The following is a 27,905-nucleotide window of genomic DNA, read 5'->3' as shown; positions in this document are numbered from 1 at the left end:
AGCCAATGCTCATCAATAACAATTTCCGTTCAATGATGCACTCCCCAGATAGGAGTTCTTGCTCATGTTGAACCAGGAGTAGATCCACATTAGTAATGCTGCTGGTAGTTTGGAGTAGTTCACTTGACCTGGAGCCAAGTGACAGTGTGGTCACTTCAATGCAACAGCAGGAGACCATTAAAACCGATCAATAGTGGAATATATCCCAGTCTAAACCGATCAATGGAGGAATATATCCTAGTCTAAACCGACCAATGGAGGAATATATCCCAGTCTAAACCGACCAATAGAGGAATATATCCCAGTCTAAACCGATCAATGGAGGAATATATCCCAGTCTAAACCGATCAATGGAGGATTATATCCCAGTCTAAAGCGATCAATAGTGGAATATATCCCAGTCTAAACCGACCAATAGAGGAATATATCCCAGTCTAAACCGATCAATGGAGGATTATATCCCAGTCTAAACCGATCAATAGTGGAATATATCCCAGTCTAAACCGATCAATGGAGGAATATATCCCAGTCTAAACCGATCAATAGAGGAATATATCCCAGTCTAAAGTGATCAATGGAGGATTATATCCTAGTCTAATCCGATCAATGGAGGAATATATCCCAGTCTAAACCGATCAATAGAGGAATATATCCCAGTCTAAAGTGATCAATGGAGGATTATATCCTAGTCTAAACCGACCAATGGAGGAATATATCCCAGTCTAAAGCAATCAATAGTGGAATATATCCCAGTCTAATCCGATCAATGGAGGAATATGTGCCTTGGCACATTGGATACAAAACTGGCTTAGTGGCAGAAGGCAGAGGGTGATGGTCGAAGGTTGTTTTTGTGACTGGAAGCCTGTGGCCAGTGGGGTACCACAGGGATCGGTGCTGGGTCCCTTGCTGTTTGTGGTCTACATTAATGACTTGGATATGAATGTAAAGGGTATGGTCAGTAAGTTCGCAGATGATACAAAAATTGGTAGGGTGGTAAATAGCGAGGAGGGTAGCCTCAGTCTGCAGGACGATATAGATGGGTTGGTCAGATGGGCGGAACAGTGGCAAATGGAATTTAACCCGAAAAAGTGCGAGGTGATGCACTTTGGGGGGACTAACAAGGCAAGGGAATACACAATGAATGGAAAGACCCTAGGCAAGACGGAGGGTCAGAGGGATCTGGGTGTGCAAGTACACAGATCCCTGAAGGCGGCGGAACAGGTGGAAGAAAAGGCATATGGGATACTTGCCTTCATTAGCCGAGGCATTGAATATAAGAGCAAGGAGGTTATGATGGAGCTGTATAAAACACTGGTTAGGTCACAGCTGGAATACTGTGTGCAGTTCTGGTCGCCACACTACAGGAAGGATGTGATCGCGTTAGAGAGGGTGCAGAGGAGGTTCACCAGGATGTTACCAGGGCTGGAGCGCTTCAGCTATGAAGAGAGACTGGGCAGATTGGGTTTGTTTTCCTTGGAGCAGAGGAGGCTGAGGGGGGACATGATTGAGGTGTACAAAATTATGAGGGGCATAGATAGGATGGATGCTGAGGAGCTTTTTCCCTTAGTAGAGGGGTCAATAACTAGGGGGCATAGATTCAAGGTAAAGGGCGGGAGGTTTAAAGGGGATTTGAGAAAGAACTTTTTCACCCAGAGGGTGGTTGGAGTCTGGAACTCTCTGCCTGAAAGGGTTGTGGAGGCAGAAACCCTCACAACATTTAAGAAGCATTTGGATGAGCACTTGAAATGCCATAGCATACAAGGCTACGGAACAAATGCTGGAATATGGGATTAGATTAGACAGGGCTTGATGGCCGGCGCGGACACGATGGGCCGAAGGGCCTCTATCCGTGCTGTATTACTCTATGACTCTATGACCCAGTCTAATCCGATCAATAGTGGAATATATCCCAGTCTAAACCGATCAATGGAGGAATATATCCCAGTCTAATCCGATCAATAGTGGAATATATCCCAGTCTAAACCGATCAATGGAGGAATATATCCCAGTCTAAACCGATCAATGGAGGAATATATCCCAGTCTAAAGCGATCAATCAAGTGGAAAATCACGCCCACTATGCCAGTGTCAGTAAATTGACAAAATATGCAAATTGATATATTCCAACCCAAAAGAGGGAGATTAATGAAACGAGGTTGGGGAAAAGATGGCAGAGGCACTAACCATAATTTTCCAAAAATCTTTTTGGCAGCCCTCTGGAACCTGGTAGCAACAGAAGAGAAAAAAAGAAGAGAGTTTGTGTGAGAGAGACTGGAGAGTAGTGGAGAGAAAGCTCGATTAGGTAACGAGAAGAGATTTTCTCGTGGACCTAATGGAGTTTTTTTCATAATTATAGAAGGTTTCAAAAGGATAAATAAGTAGTGAAAAATTGTTCCCACTGGTTGGTGAATCGGGAGCCAGGGAGCAGAGACTGAGGAAAGGGAAGGGAATTGGGATTAGAATAGATAGCCCCAGCTGAAGAGCTAGCACCAGTGCAGGAGGCGATGGGCTGAATGGCCTTATGTGCTGTAGATTCTATGATTCTACTGACTAGAAAGGCTCCACCTTACTTCAGCTACCTGGACCCGAAGCTCTCGAATTCCCTCCCTAAACCGCTCCGCCTCTCTCTCCTCCTTTAAGCCACTCCGTAAAACCGACCTCTTTGACCCTCATCTGCCCCAATAGCTCATGTGGCTCAATGTCAAATTTTGGGTTTGATATCGCTCCCATGAAGCGCCTTGGGACATTTTACTACGTTAAAGGCGCTATATAAATACAAGTTGTTGTTGCTTCTCCTCCTCCCTGTCTTTAGTGAATCTACAACTCCCCAGGTTTATAAACTCATCCATCATTTCCACCTCTGGACCAAAGTCCCTTTTCCCTTGGAGTTCTTGCGCAGTCCAGGGCACTTACTACCGTCTATAGGAAGCTGATGCTCAGCATCTGCTTAGTCCCCCGGCTCCTTCATCATCACTCATGGCAAAGGATCCAAAGCGAGGAAGGCAACAATGGCCCCATATTTCAGGTCCGTTCCGCCCCCATCTGCCTCACTACCTGAACCTCCCACTTACATCATTGATGACATGGTTCGTAGTGTTGAACAAGGTGGGTGAACAGGTAACAGCCCAGGGACCTTCCACCTACTCCGGGGCACTTCAGGTGTCTCGGCAGGGTACATTTCCCCAAGACTTGATGCCCAGTGAATCACCCCGGCGGGAATCCAGCATTGAGATTCACGCACCCAATTCAGGGAACTCCCGATTTCCCAGTTATTAATTCCAACACCTGGTAAATCAGGAGCACACCAAATCAAGCCTCACTGGCCTCTGAGGAAGACTCCTTCTGGGGCTAGAGTCTTGGAAAATTGACCTCACGCGTCACTCCGTACTCCTTCATTCAATCCGCATCAGTGATAAACCCAAAGGACCAACTTAAAATCAATTAAATGCAAAACATTAGACTATAAATGTGAACATGTAAAGAGAAGGCAAGGTAGTCTGTGCAAAACACAAGTGGAATGACCAGATTATCTGAGCAGGGCTTAGTTACCTCTTCAACTAGAGCAATCTGCTTTATTGCCACTTAAGGGTTTATTTTGCATTAACCACGTGCCAATCTGTGCATTCTATGAAAGTCATTCAGCAGCTTTCGGACTCTTCACCTGGAGACAGTTCACAGGTGCAGCGAAGAGAAAAAAAGGGTTGAAGACCAGTTAAGTTAGATCGCCCCAGGATTTCCCACCTCTGCTCCCCCCACCCAAGTTCCGTCAGTGGGCCTGTGCTTGGAATAGGCACAGGCCCAGTGTTGCTATGGAAACCAGGCAGGAAGGGGTGTGCCGACTGTCCGGTGCCCAACAGAGTGGAGTCTGAAGATACTGGGCAGTAGGACTTGCACCAAGGCATTCTGGAATCCCCCTCTGGTATTCCCTGGAATTCAGAAGGTTAAGGGGTGATTTGGTCGAACTTTTCAAGATATTTAGGGGAACTGATAGGGTAGATGGAGAGAAACTATTTCTGCTGGTTGGGGATTCTAGGACGAGGGGCCATAGTCTAAAAATTAGAGCCAGACCTTTCAGGAGTGAAATTAGGAAACACTTCTACACACAAAGGGTGGTAGAAGTTTGGAACTCTCTTCCGCAAACGGCAATTGATGGTAGATCAATTGTTAATTTTAAATCGGAGATCGATAGATTTTTGTTAACCAAAAGGTACTAAGGGACATGGAGTTAGATCACAGGTTAGCCATGATCTCATTGAATGGCACAGCAAGCTCGAAGGGTTAAATGGCCTCCTCCTGTTCCTATGTTTCTGCGCTCCCATGTTCCTCTGTGGACTGGGGGGGTGGGGGTGCAGAAGATCGACATTTTCCTAACCTACGCCCACCTCTTTCCAGGAGGATCCCAAGGCCACAGGGGCCAACATCTGCTGCTCTCCAGCAATGGTCAGGAGGTCCTCCCGCCTGGTGTATCAGGTTAGGCCTCTCGGGCCTCCTCCTACTGCACTGGTTACTGCCCTGTTCTCCAGCCCAGGGCTTAGCCAAGGAGAGGGTCTGCGCCTGGGGTGCATCAGAGGCCAGGAAACACAAGGGCAGCTACAGGTCAGGGCACCTCAGGTAAGGTGCATCCTGAGTGGGGGCAAAGAGGAAAGTCTACCAGGTTATATTGAATGGGAAGCTCGTGAAACAGACTGACTGTCGCCAAAGTTTCGCTGACTGATACAAAGGGCGAATATGAATGGGCTCGTGCTCCAATCACTGACGGGGCATTAATCGCATCTACTTACGGGTAGCCGAGCTCCATGAAGTTATTCCAAGTCTGCTTCAGCACCATTATGATTCCCATTTGCAAACACAGATCGATAAGGCAGCCACTCGGGTGACACTGCGAATTAGACAAAGAGCAGGATGTGAGGAGGGACATTTAGCAGCCGAGTTCCAGAACATTCAGACAAACGCAGCAGTATTTTGCAGCTGTCCGCTGTGGCTCAGTGGGCAGCACCCTCGCCTCTGACTCAAGATCGTGGGTTCAAGTCCCACTCCAGAGACTTGGGCAAAAAAAAATCTAGGCTGACGCCAGTGCAGTACCGAGGGAGCGCCGCGCCGTCGGAGGGGCGGTACCGAGGGAGCGCCGCGCCGTCGGAGGGGCGGTACCGAGGGAGCGCCGCGCCGTCGGAGGGGCGGTACCGAGGGAGCGCCGCGCCGTCGGAGGGGCGGTACCGAGGGAGCGCCGCGCCGTCGGAGGGGCGGGTACCGAGGGAGCGCCGCGCCGTCGGAGGGGCGGTACCGAGGGAGCGCCGCGCCGTCGGAGGGGCGGTACCGAGGGAGCGCCGCGCCGTCGGAGGGGCGGTACCGAGGGAGCGCCGCGCCGTCGGAGGGGCGGGGTACCGAGGGAGCGCCGCGCCGTCGGAGGGGCGGTACCGAGGGAGCGCCGCGCCGTCGGAGGGGCGGTACCGAGGGAGCGCCGCGCCGTCGGAGGGGCGGTACCGAGGGAGCGCCGCGCCGTCGGAGGGGCGGTACCGAGGGAGCGCCGCGCCGTCGGAGGGGCGGTACCGAGGGAGCGCCGCGCCGTCGGAGGGGCGGTACCGAGGGAGCGCCGCGCCGTCGGAGGGGCGGTACCGAGGGAGCGCCGCGCCGTCGGAGGGGCGGTACCGAGGGAGCGCCGCGCCGTCGGAGGGGCGGTACCGAGGGAGCGCCGCGCCGTCGGAGGGGCGGTACCGAGGGAGCGCCGCGCCGTCGGAGGGGCGGTACCGAGGGAGCGCCGCGCCGTCGGAGGGGCGGGTACCGAGGGAGCGCCGCGCCGTCGGAGGGGCGGTACCGAGGGAGCGCCGCGCCGTCGGAGGGGCGGGTACCGAGGGAGCGCCGCGCCGTCGGAGGGGCGGGTACCGAGGGAGCGCCGCGCCGTCGGAGGGGCGGGGTACCGAGGGAGCGCCGCGCCGTCGGAGGGGCGGTACCGAGGGAGCGCCGCGCCGTCGGAGGGGCGGTACCGAGGGAGCGCCGCGCCGGAGGGGCGGTACCGAGGGAGCGCCGCGCCGTCGGAGGGGCGGTACCGAGGGAGCGCCGCGCCGTCGGAGGGGCGGTACCGAGGGAGCGCCGCGCCGTCGGAGGGGCGGTACCGAGGGAGCGCCGCGCCGTCGGAGGGGCGGTACCGAGGGAGCGCCGCGCCGTCGGAGGGGCGGTACCGAGGGAGCGCCGCGCCGTCGGAGGGGCGGTACCGAGGGAGCGCCGCGCCGTCGGAGGGGCGGGGTACCGAGGGAGCACCGCGCCGTCGGAGGGGCGGGTACCGAGGGAGCGCCGCGCCGTCGGAGGGGCGGTACCGAGGGAGCGCCGCGCCGGAGGGGCGGTACCGAGGGAGCGCCGCGCCGGAGGGGCGGTACCGAGGGAGCGCCGCGCCGTCGGAGGGGCGGTACCGAGGGAGCGCCGCGCCGTCGGAGGGGCGGTACCGAGGGAGCGCCGCGCCGTCGGAGGGGCGGTACCGAGGGAGCGCCGCGCCGTCGGAGGGGCGGTACCGAGGGAGCGCCGCGCCGTCGGAGGGGCGGTACCGAGGGAGCGCCGCGCCGTCGGAGGGGCGGTACCGAGGGAGCGCCGCGCCGTCGGAGGGGCGGTACCGAGGGAGCGCCGCGCCGTCGGAGGGGCGGTACCGAGGGAGCGCCGCGCTGTCGGAGTTGCCGTCTTTCGGATGAGACATTAAACTGAGGCCCCCGTCTGCCCTCTCAGGTGGGCATAAAAGATCCCATGGCCACTATTGGAAGAGCAGGGGAGTTCTCCCCGGTGTCCTGGGCCAATATTTATCCCTCAATCAACATCACAAACAGATGATCTGGCCATTATCACATTGCTGTTTGTGGGAGCTTGCTGTGCGCAAATTGGCTGCCGTGTTTCCTACATTACAACAGTGACTCCACTTCAGAAAGTACTTCACTGGCTGCAAAGCGCTTTGGGGCGTCCTGAGGTGGTGAAAGGCGCTGGAGAAATGCAAGTCTTTCTTCCTTTAATAAACTGCAGTTTCAGCGAGAGGTGGTTTCACTTTGCAGCGATGCAAAGAAAGAATTGTACGGTAAATTTAAATCCGGGAGAAAATATTTGCATCACCCTGCTTCTTTGATTTTTTACAGAGTGACCAACTCAATGAAATCATTTTGCTGCTAAATAAAATTGTTTTTATTCAGTCTGGGTTCAAGAGAGAGAGGGGGGGTGGGGGGGAGAAAAAAGTGGGCAAGAGACTGAGGAGAAAAAGAATGCAAGAAAAAGCGCACAAGGAGAGCGAAAGAACAAGACAGACAGAGAAAGCAGACACACAGACAGGAAACTCAAGTGCCCAATTCCTCCTGTCGGCAGACACTTCATCAGCTTCAAGCATTTTTTTGGCAACAGCGGCTGATGAAACGTTTGAATCCCTCATCTCCGTGTCAGTCAGGAAGCCCATCAAACCTGACATTATTCCTTCATCAAGTGACTTTCATGGCCATCTTGGCAAGTCTCCATTTTCCTCATTCTGTCCATCACGTCAGACATCGGAGCCTTCTGGATCTGTACCTTGCTGCAATCATCCATTATACACATGGACTCCTCAACAGAGAGCTCATCGCTCAATGCCAACAGATGTTACTGAAAGAAACCCAACCACACGGGCAGCCCGCAGACTGCCCATCGCGGCTTCAAGTTGCCATCTCCATCACCTTGCGCTGCTAGCACTAATTCTAACCTCGTGGTATTGTTGGCAAGGTTACCGCCTAGATATTTTACACATGTCTACTGTTGGGGTTTGCAAAATCCCCTCAGCCCCCCGAAGATCGGGAAATATTAATCCACATCGTGGACAAAGACTGTGTGATTTAAATTGTCTCTGGGTTGGACAATGTTTTAAAATGTGCCCAGAACCGCAAAAGGCTGCGTTAAGGAGCCAGTGAGCTAAGCAGCACTTGGACAACACCGGACAACACCGGAATCAAAGAACTTTGTATATAAAAAAAATTTAAAAAAAAAAATAAAAATCGCACCCCTTAAGACAGTACATTTTTATTAAAAATTGTACCCTTGAGTTTGGTAAATTGCCCAGGGATAAAAATGGCCGTCAGAAAAGCATGGCCAAGGACAAAGGGGCTTGGAAGCAGCTCATGTATGTCTGTGAAAAGGAGGATCAAAGTTGGCAGTCAAATTCTGTCAATCAAAAGGAGAGTTTCCCCCTCCCTCCAGAGACAATCGATGTTTATTTACAAGGATTAAAACCACTTGACTGCGGTTTCAATGACCACAAGAGAATGGGTTTCTGTTTACATAGTAATCCAACTCCATTCAAAACCCATCACACACAATGAAATACACCTAAACTACGGAAGAGACTTTTAGACTAAGAAAAGGAACAGTTTAAGAATGAATGGGTTTGAATCACCCATTACTAGACAATGGGGACGGTTTAGATCCCTTTGTTTTAGCCCAGAAAACTCTGGATGTGGGCGGGAACATTTCGGCCCCAAAATTGGGGTATATAGAGATAGCTTCTCGGAGGCCTCTCTCTCTCCGGCTTGCCTCCGTGTGCCTTCTGCAGCGTAGAGTCTGTGGAAGTTAAACACCAGCAGTTTACTTTTAAACACTGGGGTGTTTTCACTTCTGGGCAGTGAAGATCTAAGATCGCAGGGCACGGAGCTAGCATTGCAAGTGGTGAGCATATATTTTTCTGGCCTTCCACAAGGCAACTTAGGGTAGGTTTAGGGGTGGGGGTAAAGTGGGGATTTCGTTAAGAATTGTTATTTTAGTCGTTTTTCCCCTCGTTGTGTCCGTTTCTTTCCCTCCCCTATTTAAGCAATTTTACAGTGATTACTTTAATCGTGTGGTATAGTTTCTTTAGTTTAATAAAATTTGACTTTCTCACATCCAGACCATTTGTCCGTTTTAATATATTAATTATAAGTTCCTCCAGTCAGAACTGGAAGGGTGGGTTTAGCGATTCGAAACCGCTGATTGGGATTGGTCAGAGTGCAGCAGCAAAAAGCTGCCTGACCAGGTGAATTACCGTAAACCAGGTAAAGGATGCCCCCCTACACTACAGGCACAAGAACAATGACGGACAGGTAAAGACCTTCTGGTCCATCCAGCCGGTCCCACTGTGTGTGTCACAATATGTACAACCCCCACCTCACCCGAACCCTGTGATCTCCTGGGAGTAGTGATCCCCGTGAGTGGTGCTTTGTTCTACACGGCCTGTTTCTTTCAGTGTGCGGTCCCTTTGTACGCACCGCGCAGGCGCAGAAATTTAATGTAAAAGCCGGTGAGCGGCCCGTGCGGGACCATTCCTAGTACTGCACAGCCGGGAACGTTGCCTGGGAGAGGAGAAAAACCAGGCCAATTTGGAGGGGGTGGGGGCGGGGAATCTGGGAAATTCCTCTCCGACCCCACTTAGGGGATCAAAACTAATCCAGGAGATCACCGTCATGCTGTACCTGCCTTTTGTACGAGGTGATCGCGGCGGTCAGTTTATACAGAAGCAAAAGCTGTAGTTCAGGCGGTTGATGTATTGGGCAGAGTGAGAAAAATGGAGACTAGGAAAAAGGAATAATTCCAGGTTTTGTGGGGGGGGGGGGGGGGGGGGGTGGTTAGCGATGGGCAGAGAGGGATATTCAACCGCATCACTGTTGAGGTCATCTGATGAAAAGTCTGCAGTTACTTTATATTTTGCATTTCCATCGTACAGAAAAAAAAAAAACCACCAACAGCTTAAATATATCGAAAGAAAAAAAGTAGAATTATGTAGCATCATAGTAACACACGCACACACAGGGATTGAAATGCAGGCGCACTCACACACACACACAACCACTAAAATACACGTGCTGCAATGTTCTCTTTAAGGGGCCGCGTGGGCCAATCAAAATTCTGCGCATTCGTGGTTTATCTATTTAAAATCCGGCCAACCGGCTGCGCGGAACCTTCACAGCGCGGTGCGACTCTGCAGCTCAAAGGGAACACCGACGCTCGCTCGCTCACGCACAAACGCACACACTCACAAGCGCACACGGTGGACGGGAGATGGCGTACACACCATGAAAGAGCAGATTATTCAATCCGTAAAGCACGGGAGGGTCTGGCAAGATCCCCACTGGAGACCCAGTTAAACTCCAGGCGTTGAGCAGGTTGCTCCAGTCAACTGCGGGAATTTCGCCAGAGAAGTCGGAAAGCATTGGGAGAAAAATAACCAGATCGAGAGGAGGTGGAGGAAAGGAAGGGGTTAGACCAGTGGACAGGGAAGCTTGGAGGGTCGCTGGTGTTTGGGAAGCGGGTGAAAAAAACCAGGCAGTCTGGATTCTGGCTAGACGGAAGAAATCCTTTTATTTCAGGAACCTTCTCGTTAAATAGAAAAAAAAATTAGACGGAAATGTTTCAAAGATATTTACCACATGGGTTGCAACGTTCCTGTACAACGTGTAATATTGCGGTCAGTGATACTAACCTCCTCCAACCTCCACCTGTTCAAGACTCTCAGATAGGCTCCCGGACGTCCCGTTAATCTAAGAGAAAAATACAATCACCGACTTAAAAGCAGCACCTTACAAACTATCGACTCATCGTAAAATATTCAGAGATACATTTTCCTCCTTTAGTAAGAAAAAGACTTGCATTTCTATAGCGCCTTTCACAACCTCAGGACGTCCCAAAGCGCTTTACAGCCAATGAATTACTTTTTGGAGTGGAGTCACTGTTGTAATGTAGGAAACGCAGCAGCCATAATGCGCACAGCAAGATCCCACAAACAGCAATGTGATAACGACCGGATCATCTATTTTTGTGATGTTGATTGAGGGATAAATATTGGCCCAGGACACCGGGGAGAACTCCCCATCTCTTCTTCGAATAGCGGCCATGGGATCTTTTACGTCCGCCTGAGAGAGCAGACGGGGCCTCGGTTTAACATCTCATCTGAAAGACGGCGCCTCCAACAATACAGCACTCCCTCAGTACTGTACTGCAGGTGCAGCAAGCAGTTCGGAAGGCAAATGGCATGTTGGCCTTCATTGCAAGAGGATTTGAGTACAGGAGCAAGGATGTCTTACTACATTTGTACAGGGCCTTGGTGAGACCACACCTGGAGTACTGTGTGCAGTTTTGGTCTCCTTACCTAAGAAAGGATATACTTGCCATAGAGGGAGTGCAGCGAAGGTTCACCAGACTGATTCCTGGGATGGCAGGACTGTCGTATGAGGAGAGATTGGGTCGACTAGGCCTGCATTCACTAGAGTTTAGAAGAATGAGAGGGGATCTCATTGAAACGTATAAAATTCTGACAGGGCTAGACAGACTGGATGCAGGGAGGATGTTTCCCCTGGCTGGGGGGTCTAGAACGAGGGGTCACAGTCTCAGGATACAGGGTAGGACATTTAGGACTGAGATGAGGAGAAATTTCTTCACTCAGAGGGTGGTGAACCTGTGGAATTCTTTACCACAGAAGGCTGTGGAGGCCAAGTCACTGAATATATTTAAGGAGTAGATAGATAGATTTCTAGACACAAAAGGCATCAAGGGGTATGGGGAGAGAGCGGGAATATGGTATTGAGATAGAGGATCAGCCATGATCACATTGAATGGCAGAGCAGGTTCGAAGGGCCGAATGGCCTACTCCTGCTCCTATTTTTCTATGTTTCTATGTCAGCCTAGCTTTATGAGCTCAAGTAAAAAAGTTTTAAAAAATGGATAAATGCCCACCAATTAAAATGGCAGCTGGCAAAATCTCCGTGCTCAGTCGCCAGGAACAGTTCAACAACAGGTAGGGCAGAAACCGGCCAATCAAGGCGCACCTCCTCTTCCTTCCTGCCTGCCTGTCTGTTTACTCATTGGTTTGTCCCACATTCCTCTCTCAAACTTCCCGTTATCAGGATTTCTATTTCTCTAACTTGTTCTGTCCCTCTTCCACCCATCATAGCTTCAGCTGCCAGGGCCCCCCGAGCTCCGGAATTCCCTCCCTAAACCTCTCCGCCTCTCTCTCCTCCTTTAAGACGCTCCTTAAAACCTCCCTCTGTGACCAAACGTTTGGTCGCCTGTCACAATATCTCATGTGGCTCGGGATCTGATTAACGGTCGAGTGGGACGTTTTACGATGTTAGACGCGCTATATAAATACAAGTTGTTGTTGTAGTAATAAATATATCAATGATGTCCCACGATTTGACTAATGACCCTCCCATCTTCATATGGAGTTGAAGACCATATATGGAATAATAATTAAACGATAGTTGAAAAGACTTAGTAGGAAAATTTACAATTGGATGGATGAACGAATTAATTTACAAGTAGCCTTGCTGCCTTTATGTGAAAATAAAGGGCTTATATGGAGGTACATATAAGGGAGACAATCGTTAACTATTTTAGATTCTAAACGGCACTCGGGGCAGTGCCAGTAGGATTAATCCCTACTGAATGATTTACTTGTCTATTAACCATATCTTGTTAAATCCACATACCAATTGATTCCATGCTCGGAGGAGACAGACACACAGAGGGGTAGAATGTTCAGGCTAGCAAAATAGGAATGAGATAAGTTAAAGCTCGGTGGGAAAGTAAGCAGTGAGGAGGACACAAAGAGCCTGCAAAGGGATATAGACAGTCTAAGTGAGTGGGCAATAAGGCAGCAGATGGAGTATAATGAGAGGGGATCTCATTGAAACTTATAAAATTCTAACAGGACTAGACAGATGAGATGCAGGAAGGATGTTCCAGATGGCGGGGAAGTCCAGAACCAGGGGACACAGCCTAAAGATAAGGGGTAAGCCATTTAGGACTGAGATGAGGAGGAATTTCTTCACCCAGAGAGAGTGGTGAACCTGTGGAATTCTCTACCACAGAAGGCAGTTGAGGCCAATTCATTAAATATATTCAAGAAGGAGTTAGATATATTTCTTAAGGCTAAAGAGATCAAGGGATATGGGGAGAAAGCAGGGACAGGGTACTGAATTTGGATGATCAGCCATGATCTCATTAAATGGCGGAGCAGGCTCGAGGGGCCGAATGGCCTACTCCTGCTCCTATCGTCTATGTTTCTGTAATGTGGGGAAATGTGAGGTTGTTCACTTTGGTAGGAAGAATAGGAAACCAGAATACTTTTTAAACGGTGAGAGACTAGTAAATGTTGGTGTTCAGAAAGATTTGGGGGTCCTTGTACACGAATCAGAGTTAGCATGCAGGTACAGGAAGCAAGTACAGGGCCTTGGTGAGACCACACCTGGAGTACTGAGAACAGTTTTGGTCTCCTTATCTAAGGAAGGATATACTTGTCTTGGAGGCGGTGCAACAAAGGTTCACTAGATTGATTCCTGGGATGAGAGGGTTGTCCTATGAGGAGAGATTGAGCCGATACTCTCTGGAGTTTAGAAGAATGAGAGGTGATCTCATTGAAACTGACAAGATTCTGAGGGGGATTGACAGGGTAGATGCTGAGAGGTTGTTTCCCCCTGGCTGGAGAGTCTAGAACTAGGGGGCACAGTCTCAGGATAAGGGGTCGGCCATTTAAGACCGAGATGAGGAGGAATTTCTTCACTCAGAGGGTTGTGAATCTTTGGAATTCTCTGCCCCAGAGGACTGTGAATGCGGAGTTGTTGAGTATATTCAAGGCTGAGATCGATAGATTTTTGGACTCTAGGGGAATCAAGGGATATGGCGATCGGGTGGGAAGGTGGAGTTGAGGTCAAAGATCAGCCATGATCTTGAATGGCGGAGCAGGCTCGAGGGGCCGAATGGCTGACTCCTGTTCCTAGTTCTTATGTTCTTAACTAGAATTTTGAGAGCGGAATGTTGGAGAAAGAAAACAGGCAGACAGAAAGAAAAATATAATCAGCAATGAATAGTCAGAAGGGAAAAAAGCCAGGAGGAGAAATGTGCTGGGAAGAAACAGAAATCTCGAGATTGTTTCCTTGCATTTTTCTTAGGGCTCATTTTCAAGTTCAAAATTCACAAGCCTTGGGAAAAATTAGAGATTAGAAAAATACTTCCTTTCCATGACAGTGCCAAAGATTCCCAGGGAAGCAGCTGATTCAAGGTCGAATGACACTTTTAAAAAAGCTGGACTGCAATGTCAGGAAGGGGGTTTGAGGGTGAGGGAGAGGGCACCAGCAACACAACGCTCAATGCATTTTCCCAGGGGAGGGAGGGGAAGGAAATTACAGTCACTAAAGTAGGAGAACAGCTGGCGTGGAAGGGAGTTTGCAACAGAATAATCAGACACAGACTGGGACTGGAGTGGGACTGGTGTGGGAGGGAGTCTACGTTAGGAATCAGACATGAATGCTGATGGAGAGGGACTGATGGGACGAATGGCCTTTTCTTTGGCCAGATTTTATGCCAGAACAACAGAATGAAATTGCAAGAAAATACCAAAATACTGAGGTCTGGTCTGGTCAGGATAAGCTTCTTGAATCTATTGTCATCTTTGAAGAGCTGGAGTATTTCCTCTACATTTTTTCCCTAGGGTACTGTTTCAAATGATCATAAAATGGCTGCAGAATCAGCCCTTAATGTACCAGGAGTCTACCCATCTGACTTTACCCCTAACTTCCAGTTACAAATTTCACAAGACTAGAACTAGCTTTAAAAAAAAAATTAATTCCTGGGATGTGGGCGTCGCTGGCAAGGGTAGCATTTATTGCCCATCCCTAGTTGCCCTCGAAGGTGGTGGTGAGCCGCCTTCTTGAACCGCTGCAGTCCGTGTGGTGAAGGTACTCCCACAGTGCTGTTAGGGAGGGAGTTCCAGGATTTTGACCCAGTGACGATGAAGGAACGGCTGATACATTTCCAAGTCGGGATGGTGTGAGAGTTGGAGGGGAACTTGGAGGTGGTGGTGTTCCCATGCGCCTGCTGCCCTTGTCCTTCTAGGTGGAAGAGGTCGCGGGTTTGGGAGGTGCTGCCGAAGAAGCCAGGGTTGATGGCAGGAGTCAGGTGATGACTGGCAGCACCAGTCAGGTTAATGAGCAGATTGCACCCTAATCGGCCACTGCCCTTTCTTTATACGACCAAAATTGGGATTAGGAACAGAACCGGTTTTGTTTGTTAGTTTAGACACATCTCCTTTCTGTTATGATCAATACCCAGAGGAAAATATACCCTTTAACGATTAGTGCGCATGTGCATGGAATGTTATTCCTTCAAACTCAGAACCTTTAAATTTAAGTTCTAAAACATGCACGGAATAGTCTAAGGAATCGTTGAATTAATGGCACAGGAGGAGGCCATTCAGTCCATCGTATCTGTGCTGGTGCTAACTCTCCATGGAATTATCTCCTCTAATCCATTTCCCCGTATCCTTTTATATTCATGGGCCTTGGAGTGTCGGAGGCTGTCGAAGGCTAAGTAACACATTGAAATCCACTCTCTCCTTCATCCGCAGAGATCGTAAGCTGCCGAGACCAACACAGCTCAGAGTTCTGATTCAGGGATTTATCCAGCAATGAGGCAACAGTGCAAAGAACAGTTCTTTCCAAAGCTCCAGACCCACAATATTCAAACAGGGCAACCAGCAAATAATCATAAGCAAAATCAGATGGAGTGCCCTGGGCTTCGAGGTCAAGAAAGGTCATCGACCTGAAACGTTAACTCTGTTTCTCTCGTCACAGATGCTACCTGACCTGCTGAGTATCTCCAGCATTTTGTGTTTTTATTTCAGATTTCCAGCATCTGCAGTATTTTCTTTTTGCATAACTAAGACCGCCTATTTCCACCTTCGTAACATCGCCCGTCTCCATCCTTGCCTCAGCTCATCCGCTGCTGAAACACTCATCCATGCCTTTGTTACCTCTAGACTTGACAATTCCAACACTCCTGGCTGGCCTCCCACATTCCACCCTACGTAAACTTGAGGTCATCCTAAACTCAGCTGCCCATGTCCTAACTCGCACCAAGTCCCGTTCACCCATCACCCCTGTGCTCGCTGACCTACACTGGCTCCTGGTTAAGCAACGCCTCGATTTCAAAATACTCGTCCTTGTTTTCGAATTCCTCCATGGCCTCGCCCCTTCCCTATCTCTGTAATCTCCTTCAGCCCCGCAACCTCCCCCCGACGTCTGCGCTCCTCTAATTCTGCGCTCGAGCATCCCAGATTATAATCACTCCACCATTGGTGGCCGTGCCTTCAGCTGCCGAGGCCCTAAGCTCTGGAATTCCCTCCCTAAACCTCTCCGCCTCTCTCTCCTCCTTTAAGACGCTCCTTAAAACCTACCTCTTTGACCAAGCTTTTGGTCACCTGCCTGAATTTCTCCTTATGTGGCTCAATGTCAAATATTTTGTCTTAAAATACTCCTGTGAAGCGCCTTGGGACGTTTTACTATGTTAAAGGCGCTATATAAATACAAGTTGTTGTTGTTGTTGTACGTGCCCCACAATTGTGGACACCCCGCCCCTCCCCTCGCTCGCAGATGCTAAATATTATCGACACATTCAGATCTGCTTGAACGTGGCTCTTTCTCACAAAACAAACAGCAAATCAACCAGCCACGAAAAAGGATTTACCTGCCCAGGAAAAACGCAATGTAAAACGTGGAGCTGTTCAGGTTAACAAATTGAAACAAAAACATTTTTAGTGTGAAGCTGTTCTCCCACTCCGACTCAGTCCGAGGCTGTTCTGTGTGAGAGAGATAGAGAGAATGACAAAAATAATTCAGGCTTCACTCCCAGGTTGTTGGAACATTAGATGAACAATGTTTTAGACCGGACATTATTTATCCTTACTTTTATTGATAATGAGAAAAACAAAACTTGCATTTCTATAGCACCTTTCACGACCACCGGACGTCCCAAAACACTTTACAGCCGATGAAGTACCTTTTGAAGTGTAGTCACTGTTGTGATGTAGGAAACACGGCAGCCAAGTTGCGTACAGCAAGCTCCCACAAACAGCAATGGGATAATGACCAGATAATCTGTTTTAGATGTTGATTGAGGGATAAATATTGACCAGGACACCAGGGAGAACTCCCCTGCGCTTCTTCAAAATAATACCATGGGATCTTTCACACCCACCTGAGAGGAGAGCAGGCGGGGCCTCGGTTTAATGTCTCATCCGAAAGACGGCTCCTCTGACAGTGCAGCTTCCCTCAGTACTGACACTTGAGTGTCAGCCTAGCTTTATGGTGCTCAAGTCTCTGGAGTGGGACTTGAACCCACAACCTTCTGACTCAGAGGCAAGGGTGCTGCCCACTGAGCCACGGCTGACACTTGCATTTACGCAACTAGCACTTTTGATAAAGTTACTCACCAGAGATGTCCTGGTCCCCGTTCATTGAATAAAAGTTACGTCACGTAAAATAATGATCGAAAACCAAGGGAGCAACAACAGGAAGTATTCAGGGAGTCAGCCCCTCTGACCATCTCATGGTGACCCTCCCCTTTCCCCAATCCTATCCTGTGCTGTATCACATTAGTTCTTTGTAGCTGTCGCAGGATATTTTAGAACATTGATAGATTAAAGAGCATCCGTGCGTTGGCATTTAAGAACCGATTTGAAGCTAACCCACCCAGTGGGTTCGGGTGACTCGCCCGTTTGAAGTCAATGGGCGGGGTGTAAAACAGGCGAGTGACTCGTCCCTGCTTAGGTTAAAACACGGGCTTTAGATACTTATATACTGGTAAATCGGTTAAACAAGATACAAACCACGTCTAATTCAGTCTTACTAACAACAGAAGACGCTGGAAAAACTCAGCAGGCCAGGCAACATCCGTGGAGAGAGAAACAGAGTCAATGTTTCAGGTCGAAGACCTTTCGTCAGAACTGAGAGAAAAGGCAGGAAATGAAACAAAAGGTAGTTTGGGGGCTGGGAAATGGGGGAGGGGATGAAAGAAAAGACATTGGCCCAGAAATTCGGGTCGGGGGCTTCCCACGGGTGTAAGCCCCTGACCTGCACTTACCTTGCATGCCAGTTGAGCTGTGGGCCCTGTGGAATTCTGATCCGGGGCCTGGTCCAGCTGCTGGCGCGCAGTGCTTGCGTATCCCAGGGGCGTAGTTAGTGCGATGCGTCCCCTGGGATCACGTGGGCCATGGGCAGCCAATCGGAGCAGGGAATGCTCCATTCATAAGTCTGACAGGAAGGGCTGTCAAGACTTATAAATACTATGGCCCGAAAAAAAATAGCAGTAAACCTTCAAATAAAATTTTTTTAAAAATCACATTTTTTAAATAAACTATAAATTACATTAAATAGCTATTTTAAACAATAATTTAAATTTTTGAAAAAAATAACTATATTCTAACGGGGCTAAAAATAAACTTACCTTGCTTTAAAGTATTTAAAAATAATAAACCTGTGGAAAAAATGTTTTAATTTTAATTAATTGACCACTTACCTTGTAAAAAGCAGGCCTTACGCCTGCTTTTTAAATTCTAAAGACACCCTCACGGAAAAACCTGTAAAAAAAACGTAAGTTCAAAGCACACGCGCAGACTCCCCCACGCACGCGTTCGACCTCTGAACCCGCTTTCAGAGGAACGGAAGTGCCAGTTTCCCGCGCATGCGCAGTGCATGCAGGAAACCGGCACTTCCATCGGGCTTACGGGTGAGTACTCCGTGCGTACTCACCCGTGGAGACCCGAATTGCTGGGCCAATAAGAGATATTCAAGGCGAGGCGAGATGGTAATAGGACAGGTAAAGAAACAGACAATGGCTCTAGATGAAGTGTGAAATGCGCTGGCAGAGTGAGAGACAGCTGCCGTGTGGGAGAGAGAGAGAAAAGGAAAAGGCACAAACCAAAAGTGTGGATAAAAAATATAAAAAGATAATAGGGGCCGAGGTTATGATCTGAAGTTGTTGAACTCGATATTGAGTTTTTCCAGCATTTTCTGTTGTTGTTATTTCGGATTTCCAGCATCCGCAGTATTTTGCAATCTAATTCAGTCTTAATGTACATAAATTTCTTAAAGGCAAAAGATTTTTCTATGTAACAATTTTTAAATTGCCCCTTCTGCACAGCCCCCCCCCCAGAAAACTCAGATTCCCCACACGGTGAACTCAGGGTTCCAGTCCTGCCATAAAGGGACACAGAGGAGCCCAGACTGCAGCGGGACAGATGTGCAGGGGCGGGGACGGACGGGTGCGCCGGGGGGGGGGTAAATCAGTGGGTAATTCGCCCTCAGTCTCGCCTATCCAGCAGCACATCATGGCCAACAGTGACAGAGTCCCTTTCCCCATCTTCTGGCTGTTAAAACAAGGCGCCACACTCTGAGACCCAAGAAATCGGAGAAATTAAATAATCTCAAACTGGGGACAAATAACAACCAAACTGCAGTTTGAACTCCTTCCGAGTTTGACGTCAGCAAATAGCAACTAAACAAGCGCAAGACTTGAATGATGGGCTGTAGTTTACACCTAAATGACATGTATAGTTTAAGGTAATTTCAAAAAAAGCCAGCTGGTGCGGGGGGGTAAAGAGATTAGAAGAATTTTTATTTTATTTACGCAGCGAGTTGTTGTGATCTGGAATGCACTGCCTGAAAGGGCGGTGGAAGCAGATTCAATAGAAACTTTCAAAAAGGGAATTGGATAAGTACTAGAAGGGGAAAAAGTTCACAGGGCTCTGGGGGAAGAGCGGGGGGGGGGGGGGGGAAAAAAGAGTGGGACTAATTGGAGAGCTCTTTCAAAGAGCTGGCTCAGGCACAATGGGCCGAATGGTCTCCTTCTGTGCTGTGTCATTCTATGATCATGTAGGATTTAAACAACATGGGGTTCACCATCACTGGAAAAGGAATTTGGGCGGGGTTCAAGGTGAGAGGCTGATCCGTTTCTGTCGGTTTCCCACCCAGCGTCACGATGGAAGTTACAATCCAGCCCATACCTTATTCCGTTTGTACTAATGTTCACACTAAGCTGCCCTGAAATAGATCATCAGTAGAAAGGCACACAGACTCACCTAAATTGGTCAGAAGAAGAGCAACCTTCTCGTACAGCTGAAAAATATTTTAAATAAATTATTGTCAAGACATAAAACACGGATGCAGTCAGTTTTCCTCATCACGTACTCTGTTTCACTTCACTGTGTAATGATGTTGAGCTAACGACGAGGTGTAACCAACTCCCAGGGGTAATTCAAGGGGAGGGTATCAGGAAACCCTTCAGGAATCAGTCTGCCAGTTCCCTCCCCCAACCCCGGTCATCCAGCCAGTGGCGGAGCTAGGGTCTAGCCGACTGTGAGGAGTCGGACTAGAGATTTGACTGACTTGGCAGGGAGGAGGGAAACGAGCTGGGAACCGCACAGACCTGCAGGTCCAGCTTGGAGGCCATAAACGGGAGACTGAGGTCCCCGGGTGTGAGATGGAGGTGGTTCTCCAAAGCTGTGTTGGCCAACCTCAAAATGATCGCGGAGGGGCGTGTGTTGCGGGGGGGGGGGGGGTTATGACCTCCTCCCCACCCCCAAACCCCAACTGGCTCCGCCACCGCTTACAGCCAGGAAGTGAGGTCAAGCATATTAACACTTACGCCCACATACATTAGATGCTAATGGCAGGAATAAACATTCACTCCCTCCACCACCGGCGCACCGTGGCTGCAGTGTGTACCCTCTACAAGATGCACTGCAGGAACTCGCCAAGGCTTCTTCCGCAGCACCTCCCAAACCCGCGACCACTTCCTCCTAGAAGGGCAGCAGGCGCATGGGAACACCATCACCTCCAAATTCCCCTCCAAGTCACACACCACCCTGATTTGGAAATATATCGCCGATCCTTCATCACCGCTGGGTCAAAATCCTGGAACTCCCTCCCTAACAGCACTGTGGGAGTACCATCACCACACGGACTGCAGCAGTTCAAGAATCAGAGAATGGTTACAGCACAGAAAGAAGCCATTCGGCCCGTCGAGCCTGTGCGGCTCTCTGCAAGAGCACTTCAGCTAGTCCCCCTCCCCGGTCCTTTCCCCGTAGCCTGGCTCACCACCACCTCAAGGGCATTTAAGGTTGGGCATTGAAGGTCGATCTTGCCAGCGACGCCCACATCCCAGGAATGAATTTTTAAAAATCCATCACCCTATATATTTCTGGCCATTTGCCCCATAGCAATGCTGGCTGCAAGGGATACCAGAGGGGAGATTTACATTGGAACTTGCCTGAAGGGAGTTGAATCTCTTGCAGGGAACCATCCATTCCACTCCCCAGCCCCATATGGGGAAACTATATAAAGATATAGTGCCGCTCTTTGGCTACCCCATAGGCCTCCAACACCTGCCGCTCCATTCTCCAGAACAGGAGCAGGCCATTCAGAAGTCGTTTCGGTCCAGGTCAATCAGTTAGGGAGGACCAGGGGACACGAGAATAAGTTACTGACACACGGAACTAAATTCGACACGAGGAGGTGTTTCTTTTCACAGAGTCAGCGACCTATGGGACCGAGTTGGGTTCCCTGGAATCAAAAGGGAGCTGGACAAGCTCTCGAGTGCGGCCAATTTAACAGCATTTAGAAGGTAGGCGGGAGTTGGGGAACGAGGCTCCCAGTCACTGCCGTCTCCTGGAGCTTGTTTGATCACCTTCGGGGGTCGGAGAAGAATTGCCCAGAGATTTTTCTTTGGTGTTTTTCCCCCCCCCCCCCCCCTTTATGTTTTTTAATCCCTGCGAGGAGGTTGCATGGTTGGTGGGACAATGATGGTGCTCGGAAGTTAGAACAGGACAAACTCCATGGACCAATTGGTCTTTTCCCATCCTTTTTTGTATGTTTGTAATACATTTGGACCCTAATAGGGACAAGACTGTCAGACATTTGGATTGTAGGCCCTCAAAACCAACAGATAACCTTGTATCAGCAAATCATCACCTTTCCAATGAAAGGCAGGGTGAACCAAACTAGAAAAGGTCCCAGATAATAACCGTGGCAAGCACCAAATGAGACAGCTAATCCAGGATGCAGCTCTCACTGGAAGCCTTCACTCCAACAGGAGCAAAGCTCAGCTCTTGGGAAGGGTGAGAGAGCAGCAGAGTTGAACTGTTGGAGTGTTGAGGTCCATTATAAAAAGGGCTGATCGGTGACTTGTGTAAAGGATCGATATCCCACCCAGGCATTGCACACCTAAAATGCAGACGCTCACCAGCACTTTCAGCAATCTTAGCCAAGTTAAAAATTGGAGATCTTTTAAAATTGTTGTGATCTGGAATGCGCTGCCTGAAAGGGCGGTGGAAGCAAATTCAATAGTAACTTTCAAAAGGGAATTGGATAAATACTTGAAGGGGTAAAATTTGCAGGGCTGTGGGGAAGTGCCCTCGAATTTTTTTGGGGGTGCGCGGCCCCTTTAACGGGCTGTGTGGCCCATTCAAATTTTCTCATCTGCCCGGTTTCTTGCATTGAAAGCCGGTGAGCGGCCCAGGTGGGACCGCCAGACCACTGCACGGCTGTGCAGATTAGTGGAAGCGTTGGCTATGGGGGAAAGACCAGGGGCAGTGGGATTAATTGGATCTCTCTTCCAAAGAGCCCGCGAGGCACGATAGCCTTCTGTGCTGTAAAATTCTATGGAGTCAGCAACACCAGCACTGTGAAAGGAGCGCTGCGGCATGTTCACGGGCACAATCAATGCTGTATTCTGATGGATAGCAGTGAGTGGGAAATGCTTTCCGACAGAAATCCGATCAGTGCAACTCCTGGAACATGCACAACTGATTTAAGCATTGCCAACTAGAACAGAGCACCCTCATTCCACCGGGGAATTACAGACCGATAAGCCTGACATCGGTAGTGGGGAAAATGCTAGAGTCCATTATAAAAAGATGTAGTAGCAGAGCACTTGGAAAACAGTGACAGGATCGGACAAAGTCAACATGGATTTACAAAAGGTAAATCATGCTTGACTAATCTACTGGAATTTTTTGAGGATGTAACTGGTAAAATAGATAAGGGAGAACCAGGGAATGTGGTGTACTTGGACTTTCAGAAGGCTTTCGATAAGATCCCGCATAAGAGATTAACGTGTAAAGTTAAGGCACATGGGATTGGGGGCAAGGTATTGACTTGGATAGAGAACTGGTTGGCAGACAGAAAGCAAAGAGTTGGAATAAACGGGTCTTTTTCCGAGTGGCAGGCAGTGACTAGTGAGGTACCGCAAGGATCGGTCCTTGGACCCCAGCTATTCATAATATATATTAATGATCTAGACAAGGGAACTAGATGTAATATCTCCAAGTTTGCAGACGACACAAAGCTGGGTGGGCGTGTGTGCTGTGAGGAGGATGCAGAGAAACTCCAGGATGATTTGGACAGGTTGGGTGATTGGGCAGAAGCATGGCAGATGCAGTATAATGTGGATAAATGTGAGGTTATCCACTTTGGTGGCAAAAACAGGAAGGCAGATTATTATCTGAATGGCAATAGATTGGGAGAAGGGAAGTGCAACGAGACGTGGGTGTCCTTGTGCACCAGTCGCTGAAGGTAAGCATGCAGGTGCAACAGGCGGTTAAGAAGGCAAATGGTCTGTTGGCCTTCGTAGCGAGAGGGTTTGAGTACAGGAACAAGGATGTCTTGCTGCAGTTGTACAGCGCCTTGGTGGTACCACATCTTGAGTATTGTGTGCAGTTTTGGTCGCCTTATCTGAGGAAGGATATTCTTGCCATGGAAGGAGTTTAGCGAAGATTCACCAGGCTGATACCTGGGATGGCAGGAATGACGTACGAGGAGAGATTCGGTCGATTGGGCTTATACTCGCTGGAGTTTAGAAGAATGAGAGGGGATCTCATTGAAACTTATAAAATTCTGACAGGACTGGACAGACTAGATGCAGGAAGGATGTTCCCGATGGTCGGGGAGTCCAGAACCAGGGGTCACAGTCTAACGATAAGGGGTAAGCCACTTAGGACAGAAATGAGGAATTTCTTCACCCAGAGAGTGGTGAACCTGTGGAATTCTCTACCACAGAAGGCAGTAGAGGCCAATTCATTAAATATATTCAAGAAGGAGTTGGATATATTTCTTAAGGCTAAAGGGATCAAGGGGTATGGGGAGAAAGCAGGGACAGGGTACTGAATTTGGATGATCAGCCATGATCGCATTGAATGGTGGAGCAGGCTCAAGGGGCCGAATGGCCTACTCCTGCTCCTATCTTCTATGTTTCTATGTAATCCATTCACACGCGGCTAGACCTGAATCGTTGGAACTTACAGCGGCAGAGAAGATTCAATATGTCGAAACCTTTGCACAAAATATTTCCAATTGTTATTCATGATGGTGGAAGCAGATTCAATAGCAACTTTCAAAAAGGAATTGGACATATACTTGAGAAAAAATTGCCGGGCTATGGGGAAAGAGCAGGGGGGAGTAGAGGGACTAATTGAAGAGCTCTTTCAAAGAGCCGGCACAGGCACAATGGGCCGAATGGTTTACAGGGCCTTGGTGAGACCACACCTGGAGTATTGCATACAGTTTTGGTCTCCTTATCTAAGGAAGGATATACTTGCCATAGAGGGAGTGCAACAAAGGCTCACCAGACTTATTCCTGGGAGGAGAGGGTTGTTCTATGAGGAGAGATTGAGTAGACTGGGCCTATACTCTCTGGAGTTTAGAAGAATGAGAGGTGATCTCGTTGAAACCATTCGTGTTGGCCAGCAAAGTTGTCAGTGTCACTGGCAACTGCAGTTAACGGCCGCTGGGAATGGCTGCAATGCTAAGCGAGTGAAATTGGTCTGGGGGGCGTGGAGATAGGTGGCGCAGAGCTCACCTTCCGGGCAACGCTGTCCTGGGGACGTTACTGGAGGATCCGGGACCAAGTATCTGTCCAGTTCTGGCATTGCAGCTTCCCACAGCCAATGGGAGCGAAGCTGTGGAGCTCGCAGGGAATTGTGGGCAATGAAGAAGTCTGAGAATTAAAGGGGCCACGCACACTGAAGCAATACAAATTAAAATGCAGTGATGCAATACATTTTTCAGCCCTTCCTGCCTTAAGAAATATTCAACATTTAAAAAGTTCCAAATGTGAATATTCAGCTGTTAAAGCTGAATTACCTTCCTAACCTCAACAAATGGGAAAACTGCCTTAGCACTAACACAAAAGGCTCAGCAAGCCAGGGAAGGGGCACAGAGGGTCTCACACGCAGCACTCCAGCTTTGTGCAGGGGGTCAACACTGCAAGAGTGGCCCTTTGCCTTGCTTTCCCACCCTTCCGTCAGCACAACTCCACCTTTGTGCCTTCCTCATTTCACACACCCAAGAAATGCAGCCTGCCCAGCCAGTGGGACCGCAGGCGGATGATTCCATCTGGATATGCTGGCCACATGGGCTGTCTGGGATGCATCCTCCCGTCGGATTCCTCCCCTTCTGCACCTTCCCCTTCCCTCTTCAACAGATGCTGTAAATGTGAAATGACAGCATAAAATGCTGGAAATACTCAGCATGTCGACCAGAGACGTGAACTCTGACTTTCTCTCCACGGATGTTGCCTGACCTGCTGAGTATTCGCAGCATGTTCTGTCTTCTCAAAGGCCTTCAGTTACCATCCGAGCCCTTGCAAGCACACCCTACACATTTAAAAAAAACTTTTCACATCTATTGCAGCAAACCACCCCCTTCAATAAAATCAAAAAAACCCAGTCCAAACCCTTAAATTCAAACTTATCTGAACAATGTGTGTGTCCCTTTAAGAGCTGCAGCCATCTCAGGACTCAGTGCCAAGGTCGAAGTTCGCGTTAGTGACGTTAAGTCGGCGTTGCACGCAGATTGACGTGACCACACCGCCATTATTTTTCCAGGGCGCTGCCAGTAACTGGGGGAGAGGAATATGGCAACCATCGCGGGACCCGGCACCAGCTGGCGAAAGAGCGACGGCTGCCATTTTATTGCCATTTCATGGCACTATGGAGTGTCGGTAAGTATATGAATTTCTAGCCCATAAAATTCTTAGAGGGATTGACAGGGAAGATGCCGAGAGGTTGTTTCCCCTGGCTGGAGCGTCTAGAACTAGGGGGCATAGTCTCAGGATAAGGGGTCGGCCATTTAGGACTGAGATGAGGAGGAATTTCTTCACTCAGAGGGTGGCGAATCTTTGGAATTCTCTGCCCCAGAGGGCTGTGGAGGCTCAGTCATTGAGTATATTCAAGGCAGAGATCGATAGATTTTTGGACTCATGGGGAATCAAGGGATATGGAGATCGGGCAGGAAAGTGGAGTTGAGGTCGAAGATCAGCCATGATCTTATTGAATGGCGGAGCAGGCTCGAGGGGCCGTGTGGCGGGGCAGGCTCGAGGGGCCGTGTGGCGGGGCAGGCGCGAGGGGCCGTGTGGCCAACTCCTGCTCTTAATTCTTATGGCTGTCTGATTGTATGATTCGATGTTTTTCTGAAGCCTTGAATTAATGTAATCGCTGTTCAGTTCACCTTCTGCAGCCTCAGCCGATTCTGCTGAACAGGCAGTCTGCCAATGAGAACCTTACTGCATTCAAAAAACAAATGACCTATCTCAATATCACCACATTGTCAGCAGTAGCATGGAGGTCTAACCTTGGCCCTGTTGGTATTCCTTAGGTTAAAGAGGATTTGAGTCAGAGGCATGATGTTTGTTGAAAGATGTATTGAAGTAATGATTCAGGCAACATTAATTACACCAATTTAGTGACAGTATGACAATGGCACGGATACTTTGGGTTAACCTGGGTTAGTATTATTGATGTAGTTACATAAATTACAAAATATTGTTCCACCTCTGTGTATTTTTAGAAATAAGCGTTGATCTCTGTGTTGATGTATCCAATTTCATTTCTCTCGGACTGTGCTCAAAACAGGCTTCATTAAACTAACTGTACTCTGGCTCCATTACCAAACTTAAGTCGATCATTCACGGCAATAATTTTCATTGAGTTCCACGGCAGTGCTTTTCAAACAGAGAAGGAGGAGTCCTGACATAACACATGAATAATGCAAGATACAGGTTCAGTGCACTGCGCCACGGTGCAGCTCAAATTTCTCGACACAGCGCTCAACGGCAATTTTTACAAAAAGGTTAGCGTCTCTCCGCAATCCAAGAAAGCTTACCACGTTGAGAAGCATGATGATGCAGAAGTTGATACAGACGGCAGTCCCTGTTGTAGCAAGTTGGGAGTTGTTCCTGATTGGAGCCCATTTGAATGCAGCGAAAATGCTGACAGTCACCACTCGATAAATGACAATCCCAAAAACAGCAGCAATCACCACACAGATCTGAGGGGGAGAATTCAGAGACAGAGCTATCACATTAATCAATTGTGATCAGTCGCTGTTCAAAGGTGAAGGGGCCGGGGGAGATTCATGGTTTGGAGAAACCTTTACCCACTTTCTTGATGCTGGGTCAGAATCCTGGAACTCCCCGACCCGACAGCGCTGTAGGAGAAACGTCACCACATAGAATCATTACAGCACAGTAGGAGGCCATTCGGCCCATGCCGGCTCTCTGCAAGAGCACTTCATCTAGTCCCGCTCCCCCGCCCTCTCTCTGTAGAGACGGCAGTGGTTCAAGGCGGCCCACCACCACCTTCTCACGGGCCACTCAAGGGATGGGCGATAAATGCCGGCCTTGCCAGCGCGCCCACATCCAGAGAATGAATTTTCTCCCTTCCAGTCAACAACAAAAAATCCCGAGCTCCTCAGTTGCCACTCTAGCACCGTAACTGGACTGGCAACACTGGTGGGGAATTCAAATCTGTTCATCGTGGGCTGGCCCCAGGAAAATTGATCTTAAAACTTGCCGAACTGTCGTAAAAACCCAACTGGTTCACTAATGTCTTTCTCTAACCTGGTCTGGCCTGCACGTGACTTTATCTTAATATCCTGTGAAGTGGCCTCTTGAGGCACTCAGTGATACAAAAACACTTTCTCAGGGCAAACTAGGGATGGGCAATAATGTGGGCCTTGCCAGCGACGCCCACATCCCGAGAAATGAAGGAAATAGCTTATTTCATATCCTTGGGGAATGTTTTTGGCTGTATTTACACAGCAGCACCAACGCGGAGTGGGT

At 49.1% G+C, this 27,905-nt stretch overlaps 1 protein-coding gene across 2 annotated transcripts in view; it reads right to left on the bottom strand.

Moving 5' to 3' along the window:
- Positions 1–27,905, bottom strand: part of LOC147106460 (anoctamin-4-like) — a 230,883-nt gene that overhangs the window by 15,105 nt on the left and 187,873 nt on the right. The window contains exons 15-20 of one of the 2 annotated variants that reach the window (XM_086009661.1): positions 26,948–27,112; positions 19,870–19,906; positions 16,479–16,590; positions 10,441–10,498; positions 4,781–4,878; positions 2,184–2,222 (exon numbers count right to left, since the gene is read on the bottom strand). In XM_086009661.1, the coding sequence (XP_085865787.1) occupies positions 2,184–2,222; positions 4,781–4,878; positions 10,441–10,498; positions 16,479–16,590; positions 19,870–19,906; positions 26,948–27,112 (509 nt within the window). The remainder of the gene's footprint in view (positions 1–2,183; positions 2,223–4,780; positions 4,879–10,440; positions 10,499–16,478; positions 16,591–19,869; positions 19,907–26,947; positions 27,113–27,905) is intronic. The other variant, XM_086009662.1, reaches the window with a different exon arrangement.

This window comes from Somniosus microcephalus, chromosome 16 (assembly GCF_052327205.1).
Source record: "Somniosus microcephalus isolate GS21.2 chromosome 16, FLI_Smic_1.0, whole genome shotgun sequence".
Classification (NCBI taxonomy): domain Eukaryota; kingdom Metazoa; phylum Chordata; class Chondrichthyes; order Squaliformes; family Somniosidae; genus Somniosus; species Somniosus microcephalus.
This window is presented reverse-complemented; position numbering and strand designations above follow the sequence as displayed.